This window comes from Podarcis tiliguerta (assembly GCF_965153285.1).
Source record: "Podarcis tiliguerta genome assembly, chromosome: 5".
Classification (NCBI taxonomy): Eukaryota; Metazoa; Chordata; class Lepidosauria; order Squamata; family Lacertidae; genus Podarcis; species Podarcis tiliguerta.
Window position 1 is genome coordinate 78491369 of NC_139538.1, and position 23595 is coordinate 78514963.

General features: G+C 42.1%; 1 protein-coding gene across 3 annotated transcripts in view; it reads right to left on the minus strand.

Moving 5' to 3' along the window:
• LOC310677423 (heparan-alpha-glucosaminide N-acetyltransferase-like) overlaps positions 1-22891 on the minus strand; it is a 176090-nt gene extending 153199 nt beyond the window's left edge. The window contains exons 1-4 of one of the 3 annotated variants that reach the window (XM_083440432.1): positions 22332-22891; positions 21283-21377; positions 19574-19710; positions 11315-11433 (exon numbers count right to left, since the gene is read on the minus strand). In XM_083440432.1, coding sequence (XP_083296558.1) covers positions 11315-11433; positions 19574-19671 — 217 coding nt within the window. In that variant the 5' untranslated portion in view covers positions 19672-19710; positions 21283-21377; positions 22332-22891. Of the gene's footprint in view, positions 1-11314; positions 11434-19573; positions 19711-21282; positions 21378-22025; positions 22244-22331 lie in introns of those variants that run through there. The other 2 variants (XM_083440431.1, XM_083440433.1) reach the window with 2 other exon arrangements.
• Between the last annotated feature and the right edge of the window lie 704 nt (positions 22892-23595).

A 23595-nucleotide genomic window follows, 5' to 3' on the forward strand; every position in this document is an offset into this window, starting at 1 on the left:
TGAGCTGCCCTCACTCCATTTTTTTCAAAATGTTGCTGTGTGTGGAAACACAGAAGCAGGGAAAGGGTGAAGACGACACTGCCCACATGGTTACGTCACATGCATTGTGTGGAGAGAACATAGCAAGAGGCACAGGCTTAAAAACTGCTGTGCCCCACCTGGCTCAAGTGTGGCTGGTCAATTACAATTCTGCTTATAGCAAAATATCATTGATTAGCAGCCCTGAGTCATCCACTCTTTACATACAAAATACAACCCCCCCACACTCGGTTCTTCAAAAATGAGTCATTGACAGCCCTATGTTTCCATTTGTATGTTCTTGACACTTGAATAACCAAACAATGGGCCATTTTTGATGAGGAATATTTCAAAGCCAGTTACTATGGTGCAACCAGCTTATGAACAGGTTTATTCCAAGCCTTGATTTCCCCACTTTGGAGCTTTCAGGTGCTGGAAAATAAGCAAATATTAAGCTGTGTGCTACTTGCCTGCAACTTCTTCCTCTATGGTTTGAGCTTCAGATTTTCCCACTAGCAGATAGCAATCAAGCTTTCTTTTGCCATTATGCCAGTAGTAGCACTGACGATGCCATTTTTGTTTGCTTTAAATGATTCCGTTAAAATGAAGCATTGATCGAAAACAAGCCAATCCAAAAATTGTATACACAGGCTGCACACACAATACCTTTAAAGCATATTGGAAACACATTTCCACACATATACACCCCCAAGGAATTCTGGAAACTGGAGTTTCTTAAAGGTTGCTGAGAGTTGTATCTCTGTGAGAGGTAAACTACAGCACCCAGAATTATGTGAAGGAAAGAATATGCTTAAAAGGTAAAGGTAAAGGGACCCCTGACCATTAGGACCAGTCACGGCCGACTCTGGGGTTGCAGCGCTCATCTCGCTTTATTAGCCGAGGGAGCCGGTGTACAGCTTCCGGGTCATGTGGCCAGCGTGACTAAGCCGCTTCTGGCAAACCAGAGCAGCACATGGAAATGCCGTTTACCTTCCCGCCAGAGCGGTACCTATTTATCTACTTGCACTTTGACATGCTTTCGAACTGCTAGGTTGGCAGGAGCAGGGATCAAGCAACGGGAGCTCACCCCGTCACGGGTATTCGAACTGCCGACCTTCTGATCGGCAAGTCCTAGGCTCTGTGGTTTAACCCACAGCACCACTCGTGTCCCTATGCTTAAAAGGTACACGTTACATTTTCAGAACAATTTCCCCCAAAAAACGCTTTGATTGCTCTAGCCATACACTCAACCTCAAAACCACATAACAAGAACATGATAATGAAATGCCCTCCAACATTTCTCCAATTAAAGTAGGAAGGTCCTGTTCCATAATTATAATTTAATTATTTATACCCTGCCTATCTGACTGGGTTGCCCCAGCCATTCTGGGCAGCTTCCAACATACAGTGGTACCTCTGGTTACGTACTTAATTCATTCCGGAGGTCCGTTCTTAACCTGAAACTGTTCTTAACCTGAAGCACCACTTTAGCTAATGGGGCCTCCTGCTGCTGCTGCACCGCCGCCACGTGATTTCTGTTCTCATCCTGAAGCAAAGTTCTTAACCCGAGGTACTATTTCCGGGTTAGCAGAGTCTGTAACCTGAAGCGTACATAACCTGAGGCGTATGTAACCCGAGGTACCACTGTATATAAAAACATAATAAAAGGTTAAACATTTAAAAATCTCCCTATACAGGACTGCCTTCAGATGACTCAGGAGTTGGATAACTCCATACCCTCCAACATTTCTCCGTTGAAAATAGGGACGTCCTAAGGAAAAGCGGGACATTCCAGGGTCAAATCAGAAACCAGAATGGCTTCTGTAAATCTGGGACTGTCCCTGGAAAATAGGGACACTTGGAAGGTCTGTAATGAAGGTCATCCCTAACCTTCTCCCTCATTCCAAAATGTAAAGCCCTTCTGAGTTCCTAAGCTGAAAAATATGTTACATTACACACTTATTGTAAAAGATGCAAATGGCCATTGTCTGGCGCGGAGGGAAGGCAGCCTATCCTGCTTAACCTTATCCTAAAGTCTGCTGTTACAAATTATTGTTTCCAACTTAGCACAATGTAGTTCATTCTGGAGCACTGTGGGGAAATTAGATGGTGGCTAGACCAGGCTGCCTATCATTGCTCAGAGCATTTGTGCACATCATCACCACTTGATAAGCCCACTAACAGAGAGAGCCCCCCCCCCCCCCAAGTGCACTGTCAAAGCTGGAGACCTTCCTAAACAGTTGCCAGAGGCTGGCCTCTGTTCTCTGGGTCAAACTACTCCACGTCCTGCTTATGACCTTCATGTCCTGCTTATGATCTGGCACTCATCTAGCTAGGCTGCCAATGAAAAAAGAAAGCCACTTTTGGACTTGGCAAGAGAGGCTATTCGTATATTTTCGCTGGAGGATTAAGCATGCATTTATTCATTAATCATGAAAGCTGAGAATAGGATTTCCATAGAGAGATGCACTGTATTTCTAAACAACAGGTGGTAGGGATAAAAACCACAGGGGGAAAGCATCACCCACAGGCCCTTCCTGCAAGTTTCCAGAAGCACCTGGCCACAGGCTACTGTTGCTTTAATCCAGCCCAGAATCACAGAATTATAGAGCTGGGAGGCACCCCAAGGGTCATCTAGCCCAACCCCCTGCAATAGCATGAATGACATGGCACATGCATGTATCAGCACCTGCATTATTGCCCCCTTTTAAATAGCAGACATAAAGCAATGGCATCTGCTGAAAAGGGGCATGAGCTATAGCAAATGAAAAATACATTGAGGGTGCCCAGGGTTGGCATGGTAGTGAAAAGAGAATATCCCAAAGACAAACACATATGGATACACATGGGGATAGGGAGTAGTACAAGTCTTAACTTGAGCCACAACTTGGTTCCAGAGCCTAGTTTGAATTCTAGAAAGATATTGTTCAGCACTTCTCATTCACTCCCCTTATAAGTACAGGACAACACACACACACACACACACACACACACACGTCGTGGAGCAGTTCTGCAACTGTTTTTTAACATATTTATCATATTTTTGTAAGACAAAGGAAGAGCAGAGAGCAAGATAAATGTACTAGAACTATTATGTGCCTAAGCTGGCTGACACTTAAGGAAAAGGATAGGACTCACTTGCCAAGCCAATTTTTGATTTCCTGGTGTGCATTGTGAACCTGGCTTTGCAGATGAAAGACCTCATGCAATTGCTCAAAATGCTGCAACTGGTACCTTCAACATTAAATTTGGGTGGGTGGGGAATCCCCAGCTTGTTGTTCTTTGATTCTTATGGGGAGTCACTTAAGCAGTGAAATCAATGGCTGGTACATACGTTTTGCTTAGTTTCAGATGCTCCCTTTATTATTTTCTCTCTGAATTTAACTCTGTCCGAGACGGCATTACATATGCCACACTGCTGGTAACAGGTGCTTACTAGACATTTTTTATTGCAGTATGACCTTAAAGTTGGCTTATCTTTCAAGTCAACCAGCTGAACAAATATTCAAGAAAAAAACAAATGGGGTTTTAAGCAGTTAATCCTTTGGCAGCCCTGTTGCCTTTTGTCTCTTTTTGCTACTTGCCTGCAAGGACCACATTTGTCATCAGGCTTGTCAGCAAGCTTTGCCTGCTGCGCTAAATTAGATATTGACCGGATGTGCCAGCTTAATAGTATAAACTTGTTGTGAGAACAAAATGAACTCCTCTGCAAAGCAAGGCCATGAACTCGCCTTACCCCAGTTGCCTCACATGGGCCAAGTATAATTAAATAAATGGACATCCCCTCCCCCTTGCAGACGCTTAAGTTAACCTACATGGATAAGGGCTAAAGTGTTCTTATAAAGGGAGGAGGGCTCAGCTAACCAGTAGATGTGATAAGCAGGGCACTGGGTCAAAGAGGTCTCTTCTATGGCATCAGAATTCATAGTTTAAAAGGATTTACATGGAGAGAAAAGATGTCTCCTGCTTTCTTAGCTAGGTGCCTTTAATACTTCTGTGCAGCTCATAGCAGAGTGTCTGTCTGTATTGTTGCAGGGAAAGAGAACAGTGGCTATAATCCTGGCAGTCTCCTGGCTTGAGGAACAGATTGGCCTGATCATTGCACAAATAACATTGGAGTTAATCGCAAACCCTCCAAATGTCCGTATTTTCCAGGGACAGTCCCATATTTACAGAAGCTGTCCCAGTTTCTGATTTGATCCCAGAATGTTCTACTTCTCCTTAGGATGTCCCTATTTTCATCAAAGAAATGTTGGGGGGTAAGGAGTTATGGGACCCCCCCCCCCCCAAGCCAAGGAGATAAATAACTATACAACATTTACAGGGCATCTGAAGGCAGCCCTGTATAGGGAAGTCTTTTAATGTTTCATGTTTCATTATGTTTTTATATATGTTGGCAGCTGCTCAGAGTGGCTGGGGCAACCCAGTAAGATGGGCAGGGTATAAATAATTACATTATAATTATTATTGTTGTTGTTGTTGTTGTCGTCGTCATCAGAGAAATGTTGGAGGGTATGTAATCATTTAGGATGCAGAACAAGAGTAGGCTGATTCCAACCACTGGCAGCTACCCTGAATACAACAGCAAACACCTTGTCCCTGCACTCATTTCTCTCAGCCTTATGTGGTTTTAATATTGGGAGAACTGTTTACACCCACAAGCAGGCAAGCAGCTCCACCTTCAGTTAAAACCTGGACATGTTGGCTCCTAACATCAGGACCAGTTCCACAGGGTGGCAGGCTGGTCACCTGCCAGGAATGCAAGACCAGCCAAGGGCCCACTTCTCAGCTGTTCTCTGTTTATACTGTACACATCAGGGGTGGGGAACCTGTGGCCCTCCAGATGTTTTTGAATTCCATCTCCCATCAGCCCAGGAAGCCCAGCTAACGGTGAGGGATGATGGGAGGTGTAGTCTTTCCACCTCTGGAGGGCCACAGGCTCTCTAGCTCTATTTTACGTGGAACCTGAAGCCTAACCCAAGCAGTTCTGAGCCAAATTAAGAGAGTTTGCATGTACATGTTGCCTTTTCTAGGTTAGCAACTGCCTGGAGTCTCATATGGTCAGCCTGCCCCCTGCAGGAAAAGGCTGCTCTGACTAGCCCTCTTATTCTGTATTCATCTGAGATTACAAAAAAAGGAAGGAGGCAACTCAGCCAGAACACAGTGAAACATGATACTATGAACAATCATCTAAATAAATCTTAAATTGAATGTCAAATATGTCACTGATCACCAATTTAATGGATTTTAACCAATACATGGATTCATTAAATTGGTTCTTGCATTGGCAAAATGCCCAACACAATGTAATGAACAAAAGCTGCCACTCACTATTAGACCACCATCTTTAATACTGTTATCACTCCCTGTTACAGTAACAGACCAGAACCAAAATAACTTCAAAATGAGCATGCTGCTAACTTTTAACCCTGCTGATTAAAATGTGCACTCGCCAGTCAGTCAACTAAAGCTTTAGTTGACTAATACAATATATTCCTGGTTCCCCAGTGATTATCCATGATATGATTTTTAAGTACCTATCCATAGTAAAGTACTCCACACAAAATTTTGTCTTTCTATTGCCTTTAGGACAGAAGCTGGTTTTTTAATTAAAACAAAAAACACTAGTAAGAGTTTTTACACTTGACATTCTTCATATTTCAGTCCCAGAGTCTGTAATTTAAAATCTGAAGGGGTTATGCATCTTGACAATAGACATGCACATTAACAAGAAATGTGTCCTATTTGCTTTTTCTATTCTATTTTCTCATAACTGCATATCAGTATATGAAATGCTGCCAAATTACAGCATGTGATTTTAAGCTTACAATGTTCTTTTTTTAAAATTGGCCTCTTTTACCCCCCAACAACTTGATTTACTTAGATTGTGAGGCCCTTTTGCACAGAACAATTTACATTTAGGAAAGAAAACTGCTATAACCTACTTTGAGCCCATGGGATAGAGTCAGAAATAAATCAAATTGCATCAAATTGTGAAATTAAAATTTCCTTGGCACTATGGACAGTATATTAAGCCCATAGGGCTGAACAACACACAACAGAAGAGATCTTGGGCAGATCTTATGACTTCTTCAACAGGAAGTAGCTACACACAAAGAGAGAGAGAGAGAGAGAGAGAGAGAGAGAGAGAGAGAGAGAGAGAGAGAGAGATTTGGACTGAGGCTGCGGCACTGTTAAACCTTTCACTTCCACCATTTCCACAATTCCTCCCTGAAGTTGCTATTTACCATGGAGGTAAAAAGACTTCTACGATATAGAATCCTTTCTCTGTCCTCTCCTCGCATCTTTTGCCCCAGTAGCTAGTGCCAGTTCTGAGAGAAGGAGATTTACAGTTAGGAAAATATTGGGCAAGGGGTGGGGGAGGAATTAGAAGCCATCAACCAGTGCTGTAACCTCAATCCAAACTAGAAACTGGAGGTGTAGCTGCTTCTGAGTGGCAAATCTCCCTTGTCATGGCTAGTTTGGCTCTCAGAAACCAGCTCAGGACTGACCATTGAAGAATAGGTGGAGAAATGGGTTCAAGCCACATTTCTTGGTGAGAGGACATGGGTGTTACACAAGAGAGAAACCATGTTTTCATCTGAAATGCTGGACTGCATGTTATAATCTACTGATTAAATTTACAACCCTAATTTTCAGAAAGAATTGATGAAACGACAATCTATAGCTTGATTCCAACATGAAATTAAGACTGCTCTAAACCCTGAGGCAGCTTTGTTGCCCCACAGTGTGTCGGGTGACATACTACTGTCAAAGAACAGAAAACGGCTTTATTTCTTTGCAAGGACAATTTCACTTGCCCATAAAATTCACCCGCCTTTTATCAGTGCCATCCGCAAAGATATTGTGGCATCTGTAAGATATCCCCATCTCCAATGTGCATCGTCTTGCAGTCTCCAGAGCCAACAAACTGTCAAATTAGAACCGGCTCCTGACAGCTTTATGACACATAATCTTGTTCACAAAGAAAATGGCCCGAGACCTCCTGCCTGTTACAGCTGCCAGAATGGAAATGTTTTTCATGTCTCTGTGATAAGTTTACATCTCCACAAAGGAGACAATACATCTGCCGTTGCCTTGAACCAATCACAATGCAAAATTTGATATCAAATATAAACCAGCTTTCCTCCTTTGTAAGATACCTATTTTATCAGTCCAGCAACTGATGACTATTTCACAGAATCACCTTGAACTCCGAGGAGGAAAGATGGAATAAAAATAGAATGGGTGGGGTGGGGGAGCTCAGTTAGTTCCAGGTTGATTGGGATCCACTGAAAGATCTCTGGTGATCTGCAGGAAATCAGCAAGGGTTTCTGAAGCCCAGTTATTTAAACAATAGAAAACAGCTCTCTTTTGACCTAAACAAGGCTGTTGAAATCAAGAAAGCCAACCAGCAATGGAGTTACATGTGAAAGGACTAATAAACAACCGTACTTTTCCATGTATAAGACAAGGTTTTTTTACTACAAAAGAATATGCAACTCAACAACTTTTGGAAATCCTCCCCAAAAAAAGCTCAACAACTCTTGGCCATCTCGCCCCATTTTTTATTATTTTTTGAGTCCCACAAAATAGGGGGCCTCTTATACAGGAGGAAATACGGTATGTTCAGTACTGGTCCAGGCAGGGGGGTTGGAATCCTAGACTCAGAATATGCTCAAGGGTACTTCGTTAATTCTACCTGTAAGTTTTTTGCACCTGAAGTTGGTAGATCTTTAGGTTCTAGCAAATCTGACAAGCCTGAAACCCCTGCTCTTAAACATTCTGAAGCATTATATAAATTATTACTCTTTTACACCATAATTCATTCTCTCTTCTATTCTTCACCCAAATTGTACCAGCATGCTAGGAAGAATGCCATTGTAACTCCCCCCAGTTCTGCTTTTAGCAGTGAGGGGCTCCCAAAGGACAACAGCTGAGGACACATACTTTCCCCAGAGCTGCATGTTGTTTTTGGGAGGTGTGTGGCTCCCTCTACTGGGCGGCATAGGTAGCAAGAAGTAAACTTGAAAGAATTTGAGGAAGTTCATTTTTTTAATAGCTATCAATGGGAATGTTCTTTATAAAGGAAGAAAGGAAGTTATTGTACCCATACATTTTTCGGGAAGTCACCTTATCCGTACCCAAATGTTTAAAACAACACATTGCTGTTTAATTTTTTGTAATATGTCCAGGGGAGTTAATTGATGAATAGGCACAAAACCCAATATTTGCTTACTGATTTAAAATAAGTGGGGGATATCCTTATGACTGTCTAAATCAGGGTTTCCCAAACGTGGGTCTCCAGCTCTTTTTGGACTACAGCTCTCATCATCCCTGACCACTGGTTCAGCTAGCTAAGGATGATGGGAGTTGTAGTCAGTCCAAAAACTGCTGGAGACCTAAGTTTGGGAAACACTGATCTAAATAATATAAATCATGTGTGGGGAACCTTTGGCCTCCAGATGTTGCTAAACAACAACTCCCATGATTGCTGGGGCTGATGGCAACATCTGGAGGGCCAAAGGTTCCTGACACATGATATAAAAAAATATAAAATTCAGTTAACAGTGAACTAAATTCTCAAAGGGTACTGGACCTTATATAGCAAAACAATACTATCCGTGCACAGTAGGCTTGGGAGAATCCGAGTAGCACAAAACAAATGGGGAGAGGGGATCCTAAGGGAAGAACAAAACAACAGCAGCAGCGGAATGAGAATTTAACATGCTCAGTGGGCAAATAATACTGACTGACAGTTCAGGAAAATGAAGAGAAAAGCGAAAAAAGCAGGACAGTTTTACAGTAAATTCAGACATTGTCATTGCTAAGCAATTGTAACCAGTGCTTTTTCCCAGGGGGTACCCAAGGTACATACTACCGGCATCTCTTTTTTGTTGTTGTTAAAAAGTGTGGCACTTCCCTGACAAGATGGCTCAGTTGGTTAGAGTGTGGTGCTGATAATGCCAAGGTTGCAGGTTCGATCCCTGTATGGGACATCTGCGTATTCCTGCATTGCAGGGGGTTGGACTAGATGATCCTCAGGGTCCCTTCCAATTCTATGATCGTATGACTGGTTGTTACCGTAACAACTTCACAGTGAGTACTAACCGGAACCTATTTCTCAAGGGAAAAAGCACTGACCCTAACCCTATTCCATACTCCTTTTTTCAGACCTCAAGTGTAGTGATTTCCCCTCACTTAAATCACTATTGCCACCCAGCCCAGGGGCATTGGGCCTTTAATTAGAAGCCGCCTCCTTCTATTTAAAATGGCCATAACAATATGGATAAATTACCCCTCAATTGGCCTTTAATTAGTTCCTGTTCTCAGTTTTCACAGGTGCAAATTCGCAATTTAGTATCATGCATTAACACAACCATATTTCCACTGCATACCTAAAGTTTAAAGCCAGTTTAATCTGCCATGGTTTATCTGTCCCCCTGCCCACTAAGATATCCCTTGAATTGCAGATCTGTGAAAGGACTGGATATTGTTATTGCATTTCTTGTAACATGCAATACAGTTGTACAATATAGTAGTACAGCCCCATTTTTAAATCATCATATACCGCATTTACTCAAATTTAATGCTCACCTTTTTTGGCCAAAGCACATTGTAAAAAATAAGGTGTACATTAGATTTGATGGCACATTATACTTGAGTACATATAGTAAGGATTTAGGCTGCAATCCTAAACTATGTCTACTCACCAGTAAATTCTAGTATCTGGTCAATTTTATTTTGTGAACAGTAAAAATATTTTGGCAACTCCTGGTCTTTTTATAATCCATGTTGTTCTAGGAAAGTGGGGCGGGGAAACTACTTTGGGGGTATTATTCTCTGTATGTTCCTTTCATTTTTCCTGTTTGTACTTTTCCATGTTTCTCGAAAATCAATAAAATATATTATTTAAAGAGAAGGAAATTCTACTGACTTCACTGGGACTTATTTCCAGGTAAGGGGGGGTTAGGATTGCAGTCTATGTTGTGACCCTAATTAAAAGCATAAGGGATTACATATTTTAAGAAACAGCATCATTATTAGTTGCTCCTCCATCCCTGTGGTTCATCCATTCAATCCACCATCCCTGTGGTTATTCCGCCACCAATAACTCTTGACTTTAGGCCATCAGAATGGCACCATGAAACATTTCTCCGTGTATAACCTTGCCCTTAAATTAAGGACTTCAGTTTTCTTTTTATGCAATCAAATCAACTACGCTGAACTTTGCATTAGTATGTTTAAATGGTTTTGCAAATTTTCCCGTATGCTGCTTCCAATCACAAATCACCATATTTTGGCTTAACAGAATTTAGAGAGGTTTTTCAAGCAGTGATGAGTCACTACCTGGACACATATTGAAGCATTCTCCAGACTGCTTTGTTACTCCCCAATCTCTTAGGAAAGATACATTATCTTACTTCCTCAATGGGGGTGGAATCACCTGGTTTTAGTTCTTACGTTTCTAATCCTGTGAATGATAGGAACATTGGTAACTTTCTGCAATCACTTCCAAAATTAAGGGTTAGGAAAGAAAGATTTTCCTGCAGCGGGAAAATGACAACTGCATCTGTCAGTGACAAAACGCTGGAAACGGATTGCCTTTTGGTACTTTAGTGTATCTTGCCTTGCATTACAAGAACTCTCCGATGAGGAGAGAGAGTGCCAGATGAAGAACGAACAAGGGGTGGCAAAGTCAGGGCAACATCCAGCACTGACATTATGTTCCTCTTCAGTAAATCTAGTTTGACGGGCAGAACCCAAGAGATGCTAACAAGGACCAACTGTAGCAAAGGCAATGGAGCCTCACCTGCTCTGAGCCATGCTTGGCTGACAATCAGCAAAGCACAAGAGAGGTGTGGACTCATGCCCTGTACTGTTAGTTATTGTGTTTGAGGTCCCAAAAAGTGATCTCAGCTACAGCTGATCAACCTGCAATGCAGAGGGTTTGGCTCACAATCTGCCATTAAGCACCAACAAAACACTCTATAAATTCCAATGCAACCCAAAGTCAGCATGCCAAGATAATGGAACCGACATCTAACCAAAAATAACTGCCTTTGATCATTAATTTAAAATTGTTAGCTGCCTTAGACTCATAATGAAACACGGGACATGATTTTTTTACAGCACATGAATAACACAACTTGAAACAAACTCTTGGAAGCTCAGTAGGCCCAGATGAACTTTTCACTGAAATACACATCAATTTAAACTCTTATCGGTAAACATATTTGTAACACATCAGTCCCTTCCCTATGTAAAGTGATTTAACAATGTTTTGGATACTTACGGATGTAACCATTCTCAGGATCTTTCTCCACAGTTAATGTACAAGAGACTTCAGTTGTATTCTTGATGGGCTTGACAGTTAGCAAGAACCGGCCTTGTTCTCCATATAATGCTCTCCAACTAAACAAAAATGCACAAGAACAAATCAGAAAGAATAAATGGGGAGCAACTGTTATTCAGAGGCCTTTAATGGTGGAGGTTGAACATAGCCATGATGGCCATGATGGCTAGAAGCCATGGATGGATAGCCTTTTTCCTAAACTAAAAAGGACCAAATCTTGAAACATTTCCATAAAGGAGAGATGCTCCAGACCTTTTTTTTGGTTGCCCCCTTCGGCACCTTTTCCAGCTTTACAATATCCTTTGTGAGGTGTAGGCCTCAACAGTTGATATCCCAGATAATATCTGGGAAATACAATTTGATGAGAGCCCACTGTAACACACCTTATTGAAACTGTATTCCCAAAGGGACAAATTGTAGCCTTAAAACATATATACAATTTAAAATATTTTGAAACCAATGACATTTCAGTGATACATCTGCTGGCTCTTTTACTTCTTACACATTTCTCCTGAAAAACCAGAAACACAATACTGTGGAAACAGGACACACAAATGTATATTTTCTTATCTTAAACTATTTTCACAGGCTTAACGTCAAGCATCAAAGAGCTCCATCAGATGTACCCCAAGAACATTTCTGTTGGTTTTTTTTAAAAAAATGCATGTATAAAGAGAGAGAAGATTCAAATCTACCTTACAGATTAGTGAAAATAGAATGGTGTGCAGCAAAGAGAGAAGAAAGCCAAAGACAAATGGATCAAAATTAATATAATTCACTAAAATATGAGAATAGCAGAAAGGACAGGAAATGCATTGTCTTGCTTATCAAGGGGGAAGGACATGAAAGGACAAACTTGAGGGAACATAAAAAATCTGACAGCGACGCAAATTTGGAGCTGATGTCAGGCAGCACATTTTAAATTAGGAACCATCTGCCAGTCGCTACACTCACAGCACTGAAGTTCAACCAAAGAACAGCCAAAGGGTATGAGGAGGGCAGTGGTTTTCAGATGAGGGCAGGGGAGAGTCAGCTTCTCCCTCGGTACTACTGTCCCATTTTAAGACAGCATCAGTAAATCATCCCAGTTCATTCAAGCAAGGGGGGGAAAGGAAGAAGGTGGAGGGATAAAAGTCCTATTATGCAATGCCAGAGGTCACGATACCAATATCAATCTTCATTTTTCACACTAGGGTCAGCTTCAATTTTTCTTCCCATCCTTTGACACTGAACTGACCCCCTGATACTGCTGACTATAGAACTGATTATAGAAGACCATGATAGTTATTGGGACTCTGCCATATTCAAGCAGAAAGGGGCAACCAGACTGAACCCCAAATCCTATGGCTTTAGCCCCAGAATTTATTCTTCAGATTGTAGCCAAAGTTGGTTCCATTCACAGTAGGCCCAGTGAAAGGAGGAGTTGGGGAAGGAGGCTGCAACTAAATCCTGTCAATCCCTATTCACAGCTTTCGCTTAGCTCTAAGGAGTACCAAGTCCTTGATGCTGCAAAATCTTCCAGAGTGATAGCTATGTTAGTCTTGTAGCATTTTTAAAAGGCTAACCAATTTATTATTTGTTCCTGCAAAAGTATTATACTGCAGACACTCTACCCTAGTTGTCTTTCATTTCTCAATCTGAATTTGGCCTGACTGATTACTATGAAAAGATATACCGTATTTTTCCATGTATAAGACACCCCCATGTTTAAGACGGCCCCAAATGTATTTTTTGAGCCCCAAATTAAAAAATAATTACCGTATTTTTCGCTCTATAAGACGCACCAGACCACAAGACGCACCTAGTTTTTGGAGGAGGAAAACAAGAAAAAAAATATTCTGAATCTCAAAAGCCAGAACAGCAAGAGGGATCGCTGTGCAGTGAAAGCAGCAATCCCTCTTGCTGTTGTGGCTTGTGGGATAGCTGCGCAGCCTGCATTCGCTCCATAAGACGCACACACATTTCCCCTTACTTTTTAGGAGGGAAAAAGTGAGTCTTATAGATCAAAAAATACGGTAATTGCAACATTCCGTGTATAAGACAACCCTCAATTTTCAACTTTAAAAATTTGGGAGGGATATAGTCTTATACACGGAAAAATACAGTATATGGTAATGCGATCAGTTCTGACAGGACTTTTGCTTTAAAATTGTTCCCGGGGCTGAGGAAAGGATTTTACCATTGATTTTGGAGATGATATGTTGCTCTTAAATTCATGTGATACCTGGCAAGAGAAAGCTAATGCTTCTAGAGACCATTTCAAAATTACCTTCTTGAGCAAGGTTTTGAGCCATGAAGCCCAAATTCACTCTCTTGAGCAGAGAGTGAACTCCAAGACATCAGCACACTTATTTTGGAACTTTGGCACTGAGCCTGGCAAATGTTTTAGCCTTTGTATTTCTGTTTGTCTATATTGTGTATAAGCAGATTTCTGATCTCTCTCTCTGATATATTAATTAAAACACTAGCATGTCAGGTGTGGTGTTAGTTGTATAAGTGTTAAGGCAGGTTAGAGGTTGCAAGTAGGAAAATAAAGGTAATGTACTGTTAAAATTTTTTGTTGTTGTTGGGGGTCTGTCTGGATGAGTTCCTTCCAGGCCTGGGATTCTGCATCCAGTGGAATTTAGAATCAAGCAGATGATGCCCCCTGAATCAATCAGCCAGTTTAATTGTAGGGTAATAGCCTTATCTGGCCAGTTAAGTACTGTTGACCTCCTGTTGCCATAAAGACAAATTGTTGTTGTTTAGTCGTTCAGTCGTGTCCGACTCTTCGTGACCCCATGGACCAGAGCACGCCAGGCACTTCTGTCTTCCACTGCCACCCGCAGTTTGGTCAGATTCATGTCTGTAGCTTCGAGAACACTGTCTAACCATCTCGTCCTCTGTCGTCCTCTTCTCCTTGTGCCCTCCATCTTTCCCAACATCAGGGTCTTTTCCAGTGAGTCTTCTCTTCTCATGAGGTGGCCAAAGTATTGGAGCCTCAGCTTCACGATCTGTCCTTCCAGTGAGCACTCAGGGCTGATTTCCTTAAGAATGGATGCGTTTGATCTTCTTGCAGTCCATGGGACTCTCAAGAGTCTCCTCCAGCACCATAATTCAAAAGCGTCAATTCTTCGGCGATCAGCCTTCTTTATGGTCCAGCTCTCACTTCCATACATCACTACTGGGAAAACCATAGCTTTTACTATACGGACCTTTGTTGGCAAGGTGATGTCTCTACTTTTTAAAATGCTATCTAGGTTTGCCATTGCTTTCCTCCCAAGAAGCAGGCGTCTCTTAATTTCGTGGCTGCTGTCACCATCTGCAGTGATCATGGAGCCCAAGAAAGTAAAATCTCTCACTGCCTCCATTTCCTCCCCTTCTATTTGCCAGGAGGTGATGGGACCAGTGGCCATGATCTTCGTTTTTTTGATGTTGAGCTTCAGACCATATTTTGTGCTCTCCTCTTTCACCCTCAATAAAAGGTTTTTTAATTCCTCCTCACTTTCTGCCATCAAGGTTGTGTCATCTGCATATCTGAGGTTGTTGATATTTCTTCCAGCAATCTTAATTCCGGCTAGGGATTCATCCAGCCCAGCCTTTCGCATGATGAATTCTGCATATAAGTTAAATAAGCAGGGAGACAAAATACAGCCTTGTCGTACTCCTTTCCCAATTTTGAACCAATCAGTTGTTCCATATCCAGTTCTAACTGTAGCTTCTTGTCCCACATAGAGATTTCTCAGGAGGCAGATGAGGTGATCAGGCACTCCCATTTCTTTAAGAACTTGCCATAGTTTGCTGTGATCGACACAGTCAAAGGCTTTTGCATAGTCAATGAAGCAGAAGTAGATGTCTTTCTGGAACTCTCTAGCTTTCTCCATAATCCAGCGCATGTTTGCAATTTGGTCTCTGGTTCCCCTGCCTCTTCTAAATCCAGCTTGCACTTCTGGGAGTTCTCGGTCCACATACTGCTTGAGCCTTCCTTGAATAATTTTAAGCATAACCTTGCTAGCGTGTGAAATGAGTGCAATTGTGCGGTAGTTGGAGCATTCTTTAGCACTGCCCTTCTTTGGGATTGGGATGTAGACTGACCTTCTCCAATCTTCTGGCCACTGCTGAGTTTTCCAAACTTGCTGGCATATTGAGTGTAGCACCTTAACAGCATCATCTTTTAAAATTTTAAATAGTTCAGCTGGAATACCATCACTTCCACTGGCCTTGTTATTTGCAATGCTTTCTAAGGCCCATTTGACTTCACTCTCTAGGATGTCTGGCTCAAGGTCAGCAACCACACTACCTGGGGTGTACGAGACATCCATATCTTTCTGGTATAGTTCCTCTGTGTATTCTTGCCACCTCTTCTTGATGTCTTCTGCTTCTGTTAGGTCCTTACCACTTTTGTCCTTTATTATGGTAATCTTTGAACGAAATGTTCCTTTCATATCTCCAATTTTCTTGAACAGATCTCTGGTTCTTCCCATTCTGTTGTTTTCCTCTATTTCTTTGCATTGCTCATTTAAGAAGGCCTTCTTGTCTCTTCTAGCTATTTTTTGGAATTCTGCATTCAATTTCCTGTATCTTTCTCTATCTCCCTCGCATTTTGCTTGCCTTCTCTCCTCCGCTATTTGTAAGGCCTCATTGGACAGCCACTTTGCTTTCTTGCATTTCCTTTTCACTGGGATGGTTTTCGTTGCTGCCTCCTGTATAATGTTTCGAGCCTCCATCCATAGTTCTTCAGGCACTCTGTCCAGCAATTCTAAATCCTTAAACCTGTTCCTCACTTCCACTGTGTATTCATAAGGGATTTGGTTTAGATTGTATCTTACCGGCCCAGTGGTTTTTCCTACTTTCTTCAGTTTAAGCTTGAATTTTGCTATAAGAAGCTGATGATCTGAGCCACAGTCAGCTCCAGGTCTTGTTTTTGCTGACTGTATAGAGCTTCTCCATCTTTGGCTGCAGAGAATATAATCAATCTGATTTCGATGCTGCCCATCTGGTGATGTCCATGTGTAGAGTCGTCTCTTGTGTTGTTGGAAAAGAGTGTTTGTGATGACCAGCTTGTTCTCTTGACAGAACTCTATTAGCCTTTGCCCTGCTTCGTTTTGAATTCCAAGACCAAATTTGCCAGTTGTTCCTTTTATCTCTTGATTCCCTACTTTAGCATTCCAATCCCCTATAATGAGAAGAACATCCTTCTTTGGTGTCACTTCTATAAGGTGTTGTAAGTCTTCATAGAATTGGTCAATTTCAGTTTCTTCAGCACCAGTAGTTGGTGCATAAACTTGGATTACTGTGATGTTAAAAGGTCTGCCTTGGATTCGTATCGAGATCATTCTATCATTTTTGAGATTGCATCCCAGTACAGCTTTCGCCACTCTTTTGTTGACTATGAGGGCCACTCCATTTCTTTTACGGGTTTCTTGCCCACAGTAGTAGATATGATAGTCATCCGAACTGAATTCGCCCATTCCCGTCCATTTTAGTTCACTGATGCCCAGGATGTCAATGTTTATTCTTGCCATCTCATTTTTGACCACATCCAACTTACCCAGGTTCATGGTTCTTACATTCCAGGTTCCTATGCAATATTTTTCTTTACAGCATTGGACTTTCCTTTCGCTTCCATGCATATCCGCAACTGAGCGTCCTTTCGGCTTTGGCCCAGCCGCTTCATCAGCTCTGGATCTACTTGTACTTGTCCTCCGCTCTTCCCCAGTAGCATGTTGGACGCCTTCCGACCTGAGGGGCTCATCTTCCAGCGTCATATCTTTTATATGCCTGTTGTCTTTGTCCATGGAGTTTTCTTGGCAGGGATACTGGAGTGGCTTGCCGGTTCCTGCTCCAGGTGGATCACGTTTGGTCCAAACTCTCCACTATGACCTGTTCATCTTGGGTGCCCTGCTCGGCATAGTTCATAGCTTCTCTGAGTTCTTCAAGCCCCTTCGCCACGGCAAGGCAGTGATCCATGAAGGGGTAAAGACAAATAGGTGAGCCTTTTCTCACCTCACCTGGCTGGATGCCACATTATCCTAGAATGGGGAACAATAGGCCAAGGAGGATTGGGAGGATGTGAGAGACTTTTGCAATGCAAAAAGGCCCAGTTCATGCAACCAACTGCTTATCTCTAAGTCACAGACAAAAAAACTAAGAGAAACTACAAGAATCTGAAGGGAGTGTCCAATCACCTCTGGTTTGTAGATATGGCCACTAAACACCCAATCTGTTTCCAAGTTGTACCCCCAGTAGAATTTGATTTCCAGACTTTGGATAAGCAAATTTCAAAGGTTCTCCCAGACCTCTGGCCTGCCTTAGGAACAAATAAAACACCCTTCTCTGTATACTCAGCAGCAGAGAATATACTGTATTTTTCCATGTATAAGATGCCCCCTATTTTTAGGGACTCCAGTTTAAGAAATCCCCACCATTCACTATCCAAGTATAAGACAACCCCCAGTTGTCTTATACAAAAATTCACATAATTTTTAAGTAAAGAAACCCTAGTCATATACAAGGAAAAGTACAGTAATCCTCTCAGGAAGACTCACAGAAGCCCATAAACAACTTCTCCCCAATATGCTATCATCCTGGCTGTAAGGTTTTTGCCATGAAGTATCATTTTGAGTAACATTGAAATTATACAGTACAGGAAAGTTTTCGCCTCATCACTCCCCTGTGTGTGAAGCGGAAAATAAAGGTAAAGTACTGTTAAAGGTTTTTTGTTGTTCTTGGGGGTCTGTCTGGATGAGTTCCTTCCAGGCCTGTGATTCTGCATCCAGTGGAATTTAGAGTCTAGCAGAAAATGCCCCCTGAATCAATCAGCCAGTTTATTTGTAGGGTAATACGGTGGTACCTCGGGATGCGAACAGGATCCATTCCGGAGTCCCGTTCGCATCCCGAACGGGATGTAAGATGCGACAGCGCATCTGCGCGTGAGCGGGTCACGTTTCGCTGTTTCCGCGCATGCACGAGACATCATTTTGTTTTTGTTTTTATATATATATATAATTTTTATTCAATTTACAAATAAAACAAATTGATACAATTCATAAAAAATTTTACATCCAATCTCTCTCTCTTTTTTTTTTTTACTTCCCTCAACTTGGCTGGTACTCCTTCCCTTCTTAATTTCTTACACATTTCTGAAATCTCACCTATTATTATTTATAAATTAAATCTTATTTCACTCAAATTCTAGCATTTCATTTTTACAGAGCTTCATTAAAGCTTACAAGCGTTATTTGTTTTTCACTTAAGTTATGCATATATTCTGTAAACTGACATCATTTTGACCGTCTGTGCATTCACGAGCAGTGAAACACAGAAGTAACACGCTCCATTACTTCCGGGTCGCCGCGGAGCGCAACCCAAAAGCGTTCAACCTGAAGCGTATTTATCCCAAGGTATGACTGTAGCCTTATCTGGCCTGTTAAGTACTGTTCACCTCCTGTTGCCATAAAGACAAATAGGTGAGCCTTTTCTCACCTCACCCGGCTGGATGCCACATTATCCTAGAATGGGGAACAATAGGCCAAGGGGGATTGGGGGTATGTGAGAGACTTTTGCAATGCAAAAAGGCCCCAGTTCATGCAACCAACTGCTTATCTCTAAGTCACAGACAAAAAAACTGAGAGAAACTACAAGAATCTGAAGGGAGTGTCCAATCACCTCTGGTTTGTAGATATGGCCACTAAACACCCAATCTGTTTCCAAGTTGTACCCCCAGTAGAATTTGATTTCCAGACTTTGGATAAGCAAATTGCAAAAGTTCTCCCAGACCTCTGGCCTGCCTTAGGAACAAATAAAACACCCTTCTCTGTATACTCAGCAGCAGAGAATATACTGTATTTTTCCATGTATAAGATGCCCCCTATTCTTAGGGACTCCAATTTAAGAAATCCCCACCATTCACTATCCGTGTATAAGACAACCCCCAGTTTTTCACATAATTTTTAAGTAAAAAAACCCTAGTCATATACAAGGAAAAGTACAGTAATCCTCTCAGGTAGACTCACAGAAGCCCATAAACAACTTCTCCCTGATATTGTATCATTCTGCGTGTAAGGTTTTTGCCATGAAGTATCATTTTGAGTAACACTGAAATTATACAGTACAGGAAAGGTTTCGCCTCATGATTCCCCTGAGTTTGTGAAGTGGCCTTTAGTTCCCACCATTTTCTCTCAGAACCGCCCCCCTGAAATGCATCTGTGCACGATTTACCTGCAAACAGGGGCAACCGCATCTGCTTCTGCAAATATTGTGACTATGAGAGCAAAGCGGGAACTAACCGTCACGCTTGTGTTTGAAGGCGCTCCCATGGAAGCCGGTGAAACCGTGAGGAGAGGCTGAGGCAGACACTAAAGAAACAAGGGAATAAACAGACGCGTCTTTTATGATTTAAGACCCCAATGGGGAAAGTAATCTAGCTGAGGGGAAGCAGGCTGTGCTGAAGGGATATTAATCTGAATGCCAGCAAACTATCTAGAATAGAGTGGATCTGAGGAACTCTATTTTGTTATCAAAACAAGGAGGCCAACTGTTGCAATGTATCCACAGGCCTTAACAGGTGTTCAGGGCTCCAGCTAGCTTGGCACAATAAGATAGACGCATTTGTCTTTCCCTACATTCCTGAAACACACAGAGAGAGAAAGAGAGAGAGAATATAAACTGAAGGGCTTTATTTCAGGGATGTCAGCCAGGCCTCAACTGGATAACTCAATTGCAACCAGTTCTGGGTGAGAAAAAGAAAAATGTGGTCTCCTTCCTCTCTCCTGAGGTCTTCCTGCCTAAAGCAGGGAGATGTTTGTGGCTTTTTAACCTTAATATCCTCCTCCTTCCAGTAGACTAATTTCTTCTCTCTCCTCCATTTTTAGTATGTACTACTAACCAGTACTATTTTTCTATTGAAAAAAGGGTGTCGGAACTCCCTTGTTCTCTTATAATAGCAATGGAGCCCACCTGAGATGTGCCAGAGGTGAGTTCCGGAAAGTTCACAGCTGAAAAATAAGCCCTGCTACTATCATTTTTATTAATTTATGAATTGCCTTTTATATATGTTTATTCAAGTTTCAAGGCAATTTGCGAGCAGACGTGTGTGAATCTGATCTTATGCTGTGGTTTATCTCTGTAGATCATTGGCATAACTTTAAAATGACATGAGATTTTCCATCATGATAAATCTTGCATGACTTTAGTACAAGCCTGATACTGGCCTCATCTCAGATTCAGACTGTGTAAAGGTCAATGCATGCAAATCCAGTTTCTAGTAAAGTCTATTCAAGCTATTGCTGGTACAGGAGGCAGACAAAAAGATTGCCAGGTTCAGTTAACCAGCATTAGAAGTGGAAAGAGGAGGGAGGAAAATATACCCATTTGTCCTTAATGCGTAGCAGAAGTGTGCTGACTTTTGGGGAGCGCTGGGTAAATTCTGGAGCTAGAAGAACTAACTGCCTACTGGGAATCTGTTGTTTTTTAAAATAAAAAATATTATTTCTTGTAAGGAAGGGAGAGGCTTTGAAATGAACAAGTACTGCCCCTTTCTCACTTTTCCCACCCTCCTGAGACATTGGCTAAATGGCTAAAGGTTAGTTTATCACCTTGCGTGTGTGTGTTACTTAACAAAAGGGTGAAAAATGGTATGCTAATGAGCCATTAACTGAATCCAGGAAGGTCTTTATTATGTTCGTATACTATCTGGTGAGGAGTTGAGAAATCCCATATTGATTTGAAATAACTAGCCTGATCTGTGGGCTGCAAGCCTGCGGTTATTTGTAGTGCTTCACAGAAACACTAGATGCTCTGTGATCAAGCAGCTATCCAATTCTGCAATACCACCAACCCTCACCCTCCCTAAACTCAGCTGATTCCCCACACATTATTACAGATGGCACAGCCCTTATTTTCTCAGTGATGCCCTTTTTTTTACTTACTTTGTAGCAGGCTTCAGAGACATAGAAAGCAGCAATTCGTTCAGGAAGGTAATTGTTGACAGAGAGCAGGGCCTGGTCAAGCTTCAGTTCATTATCTAATTGCATACAAGGAAAATGTTTTCTGAGCAACACATGCCATGCTAGAAACCACCAGCAAAATATTGCTTTCTGCCACAATATTGCAGCTGTCAACTAGCAGAAAAACATAAAAGGGCTTTGCATTTAACAACGCACTATTGTGTAGCATCTCCTTATGCTCTTAGACATTTGCACACACATTTGGCATCATCTCTGCCGAAGTGCAGGTTTTTACATCAATTTTCTCTATATGTAAGCCCTCCCCTTGCCAGCTTATGCTTTACATTGTTAAAGAGCTAAACATGTTTGGGCAGGGGGAGATGTTACACTGAATGTCCCAAATGTTGTTGAAATAAATGATCCATTAATAATGAGGGCCAATTCCCTGCCTTAAAAAAAACAACAACTTGCTAAGAGACTCTAGGCAAAACTCTTAAGGGATATCCTCCCTGACATACAGAACTGAACAGCAGGTGAATTATCTAGCAATCATACTGTTATGATTTTAATACATTTTAACATATATTTGCAACACAGGCAGGAAAGTTTGGATTGTAATGTGTTTGCCCATTGTAAGCAGAACCAATTACAATCCATAAAGCCAAACAGCCAAAAAAATGTAAGCTACCTATTTGAAAAAAAACTAGGCTTCCATGTTCTCTTACCTGAATTGCTGTTTTGCACAAAGCTCATTCCTAAGAAAAGCAAAAAGGCAGCCTTTGCATTTGTCGCCATTTTCTTAAGCAAACCTGTTTACCAGAGAACCTGTATGCGCTTCATTGCATAAGGATCAGAGGTCACAAGGATCAGAGGTCCTTAATTGCTTAATTACTTTCATACGTGTATATGAGATAAACAACAAAGGAATTTGAAGTCTAGCTCTCAGCTGGTAACTCAGCAAATGCAAATTACACATATGAAGTCTGCTCCCATATTTATTTATTATATTATGTTAGAGCAGTAGGACATACTATGCCTAACAGGTCACCACAAACTCTGCCACTTCTGTAACATACTGTACACACAACTCACCCTCAAATGGCTGCCATTGATAGGGAAACATCATAGTGACATCAAGAAACTATCAATGTGACATCAAGAAACTAAGGTAGCTGTACTACACATGGGGTGGGGAGAAAACCTGGTTCAACGGTTGTCTACTCAGAATAGTTGCTGTTAGCATCCGTCTGTCTCAAGAGACCACAGAGTTCACCTCTGAGAGTGAAGTCAAACCACTGGAGAATCACAGTGCCTCCCTGTGGCTGCAGAGACTGGTAACTCTTAACTCAGGGGGTCAGCAAACTTTTCCAGCAGGGGGCCGGTCCACTGTCCCTCAGACCTTGTGGGAGGCCGGACTATTTTTTGGGGGGTGGAATGAACAAATTCCTATGCCCCACAAATAACCCAGAGATAAATTTTAAATAAAAGGACACATTCTACTCAAGTAAAAACATGCTGATTCCCAGACCGTTTGCGGGCTGGATTTAGAAGGCGATTGGGCCGGATCCGGCCCCTGGGCCTTAGTTTGCCTACCCATACTACTGCCTCCCACATTGTTTTTGCTGCACAAAAGCCTGGGCAGCATGTATGGCGGTCCTGGGCTGCACAGATGACTAAGCCTCACTAATGTGGTCCTAAGGAAAACAGAGCAATACGTTTGGCAGCAACTTGGCTGCAGTTGCCAGAAGGAGGCATACAAGGCGTCATTGAACTGCCTTAGGCACTCCATTCAGATTTGTATAGCCTTTTTTTCTTCCGATGATGTCCTGCAAGGCAGTGGGTAACTCACGAATAGACTCATTGAATTAATGACCATGACTAACTTAAATTCATTAATTTTAATGGGTCTCCTCCAAATAGGGCTTGGGTGGCGCTGTGGTCTAAACCACAGAACCTAGGGCTTGCCAATCAGAAGGTTGGTGGTTCGAATCCCCGCGACGGTGTGAGCTCCCGTTGTTTGGTCCTAGCTCCTGCCCACGTAGCAGTTCGAAAGCACGTCAAGTGGAAGTAGATAAATAGGTACCGCGTTTCCATGCGCTGCTCTGGTTAGCCAGAAGCGGCTCAGTCATGCTGGCCACATGACCCGGAAGCTGTCTGCGGACAAAACACCGACTCCCTCGGCCTATAGAGTGAGATGAGCGCCACAACCCCAGAGTCATCCACAACTGGACCTAACGGTCAGGGGTACCTTTACCTTTACCTTTAAATACAACCCTTGACACTGTGCTAGCATTT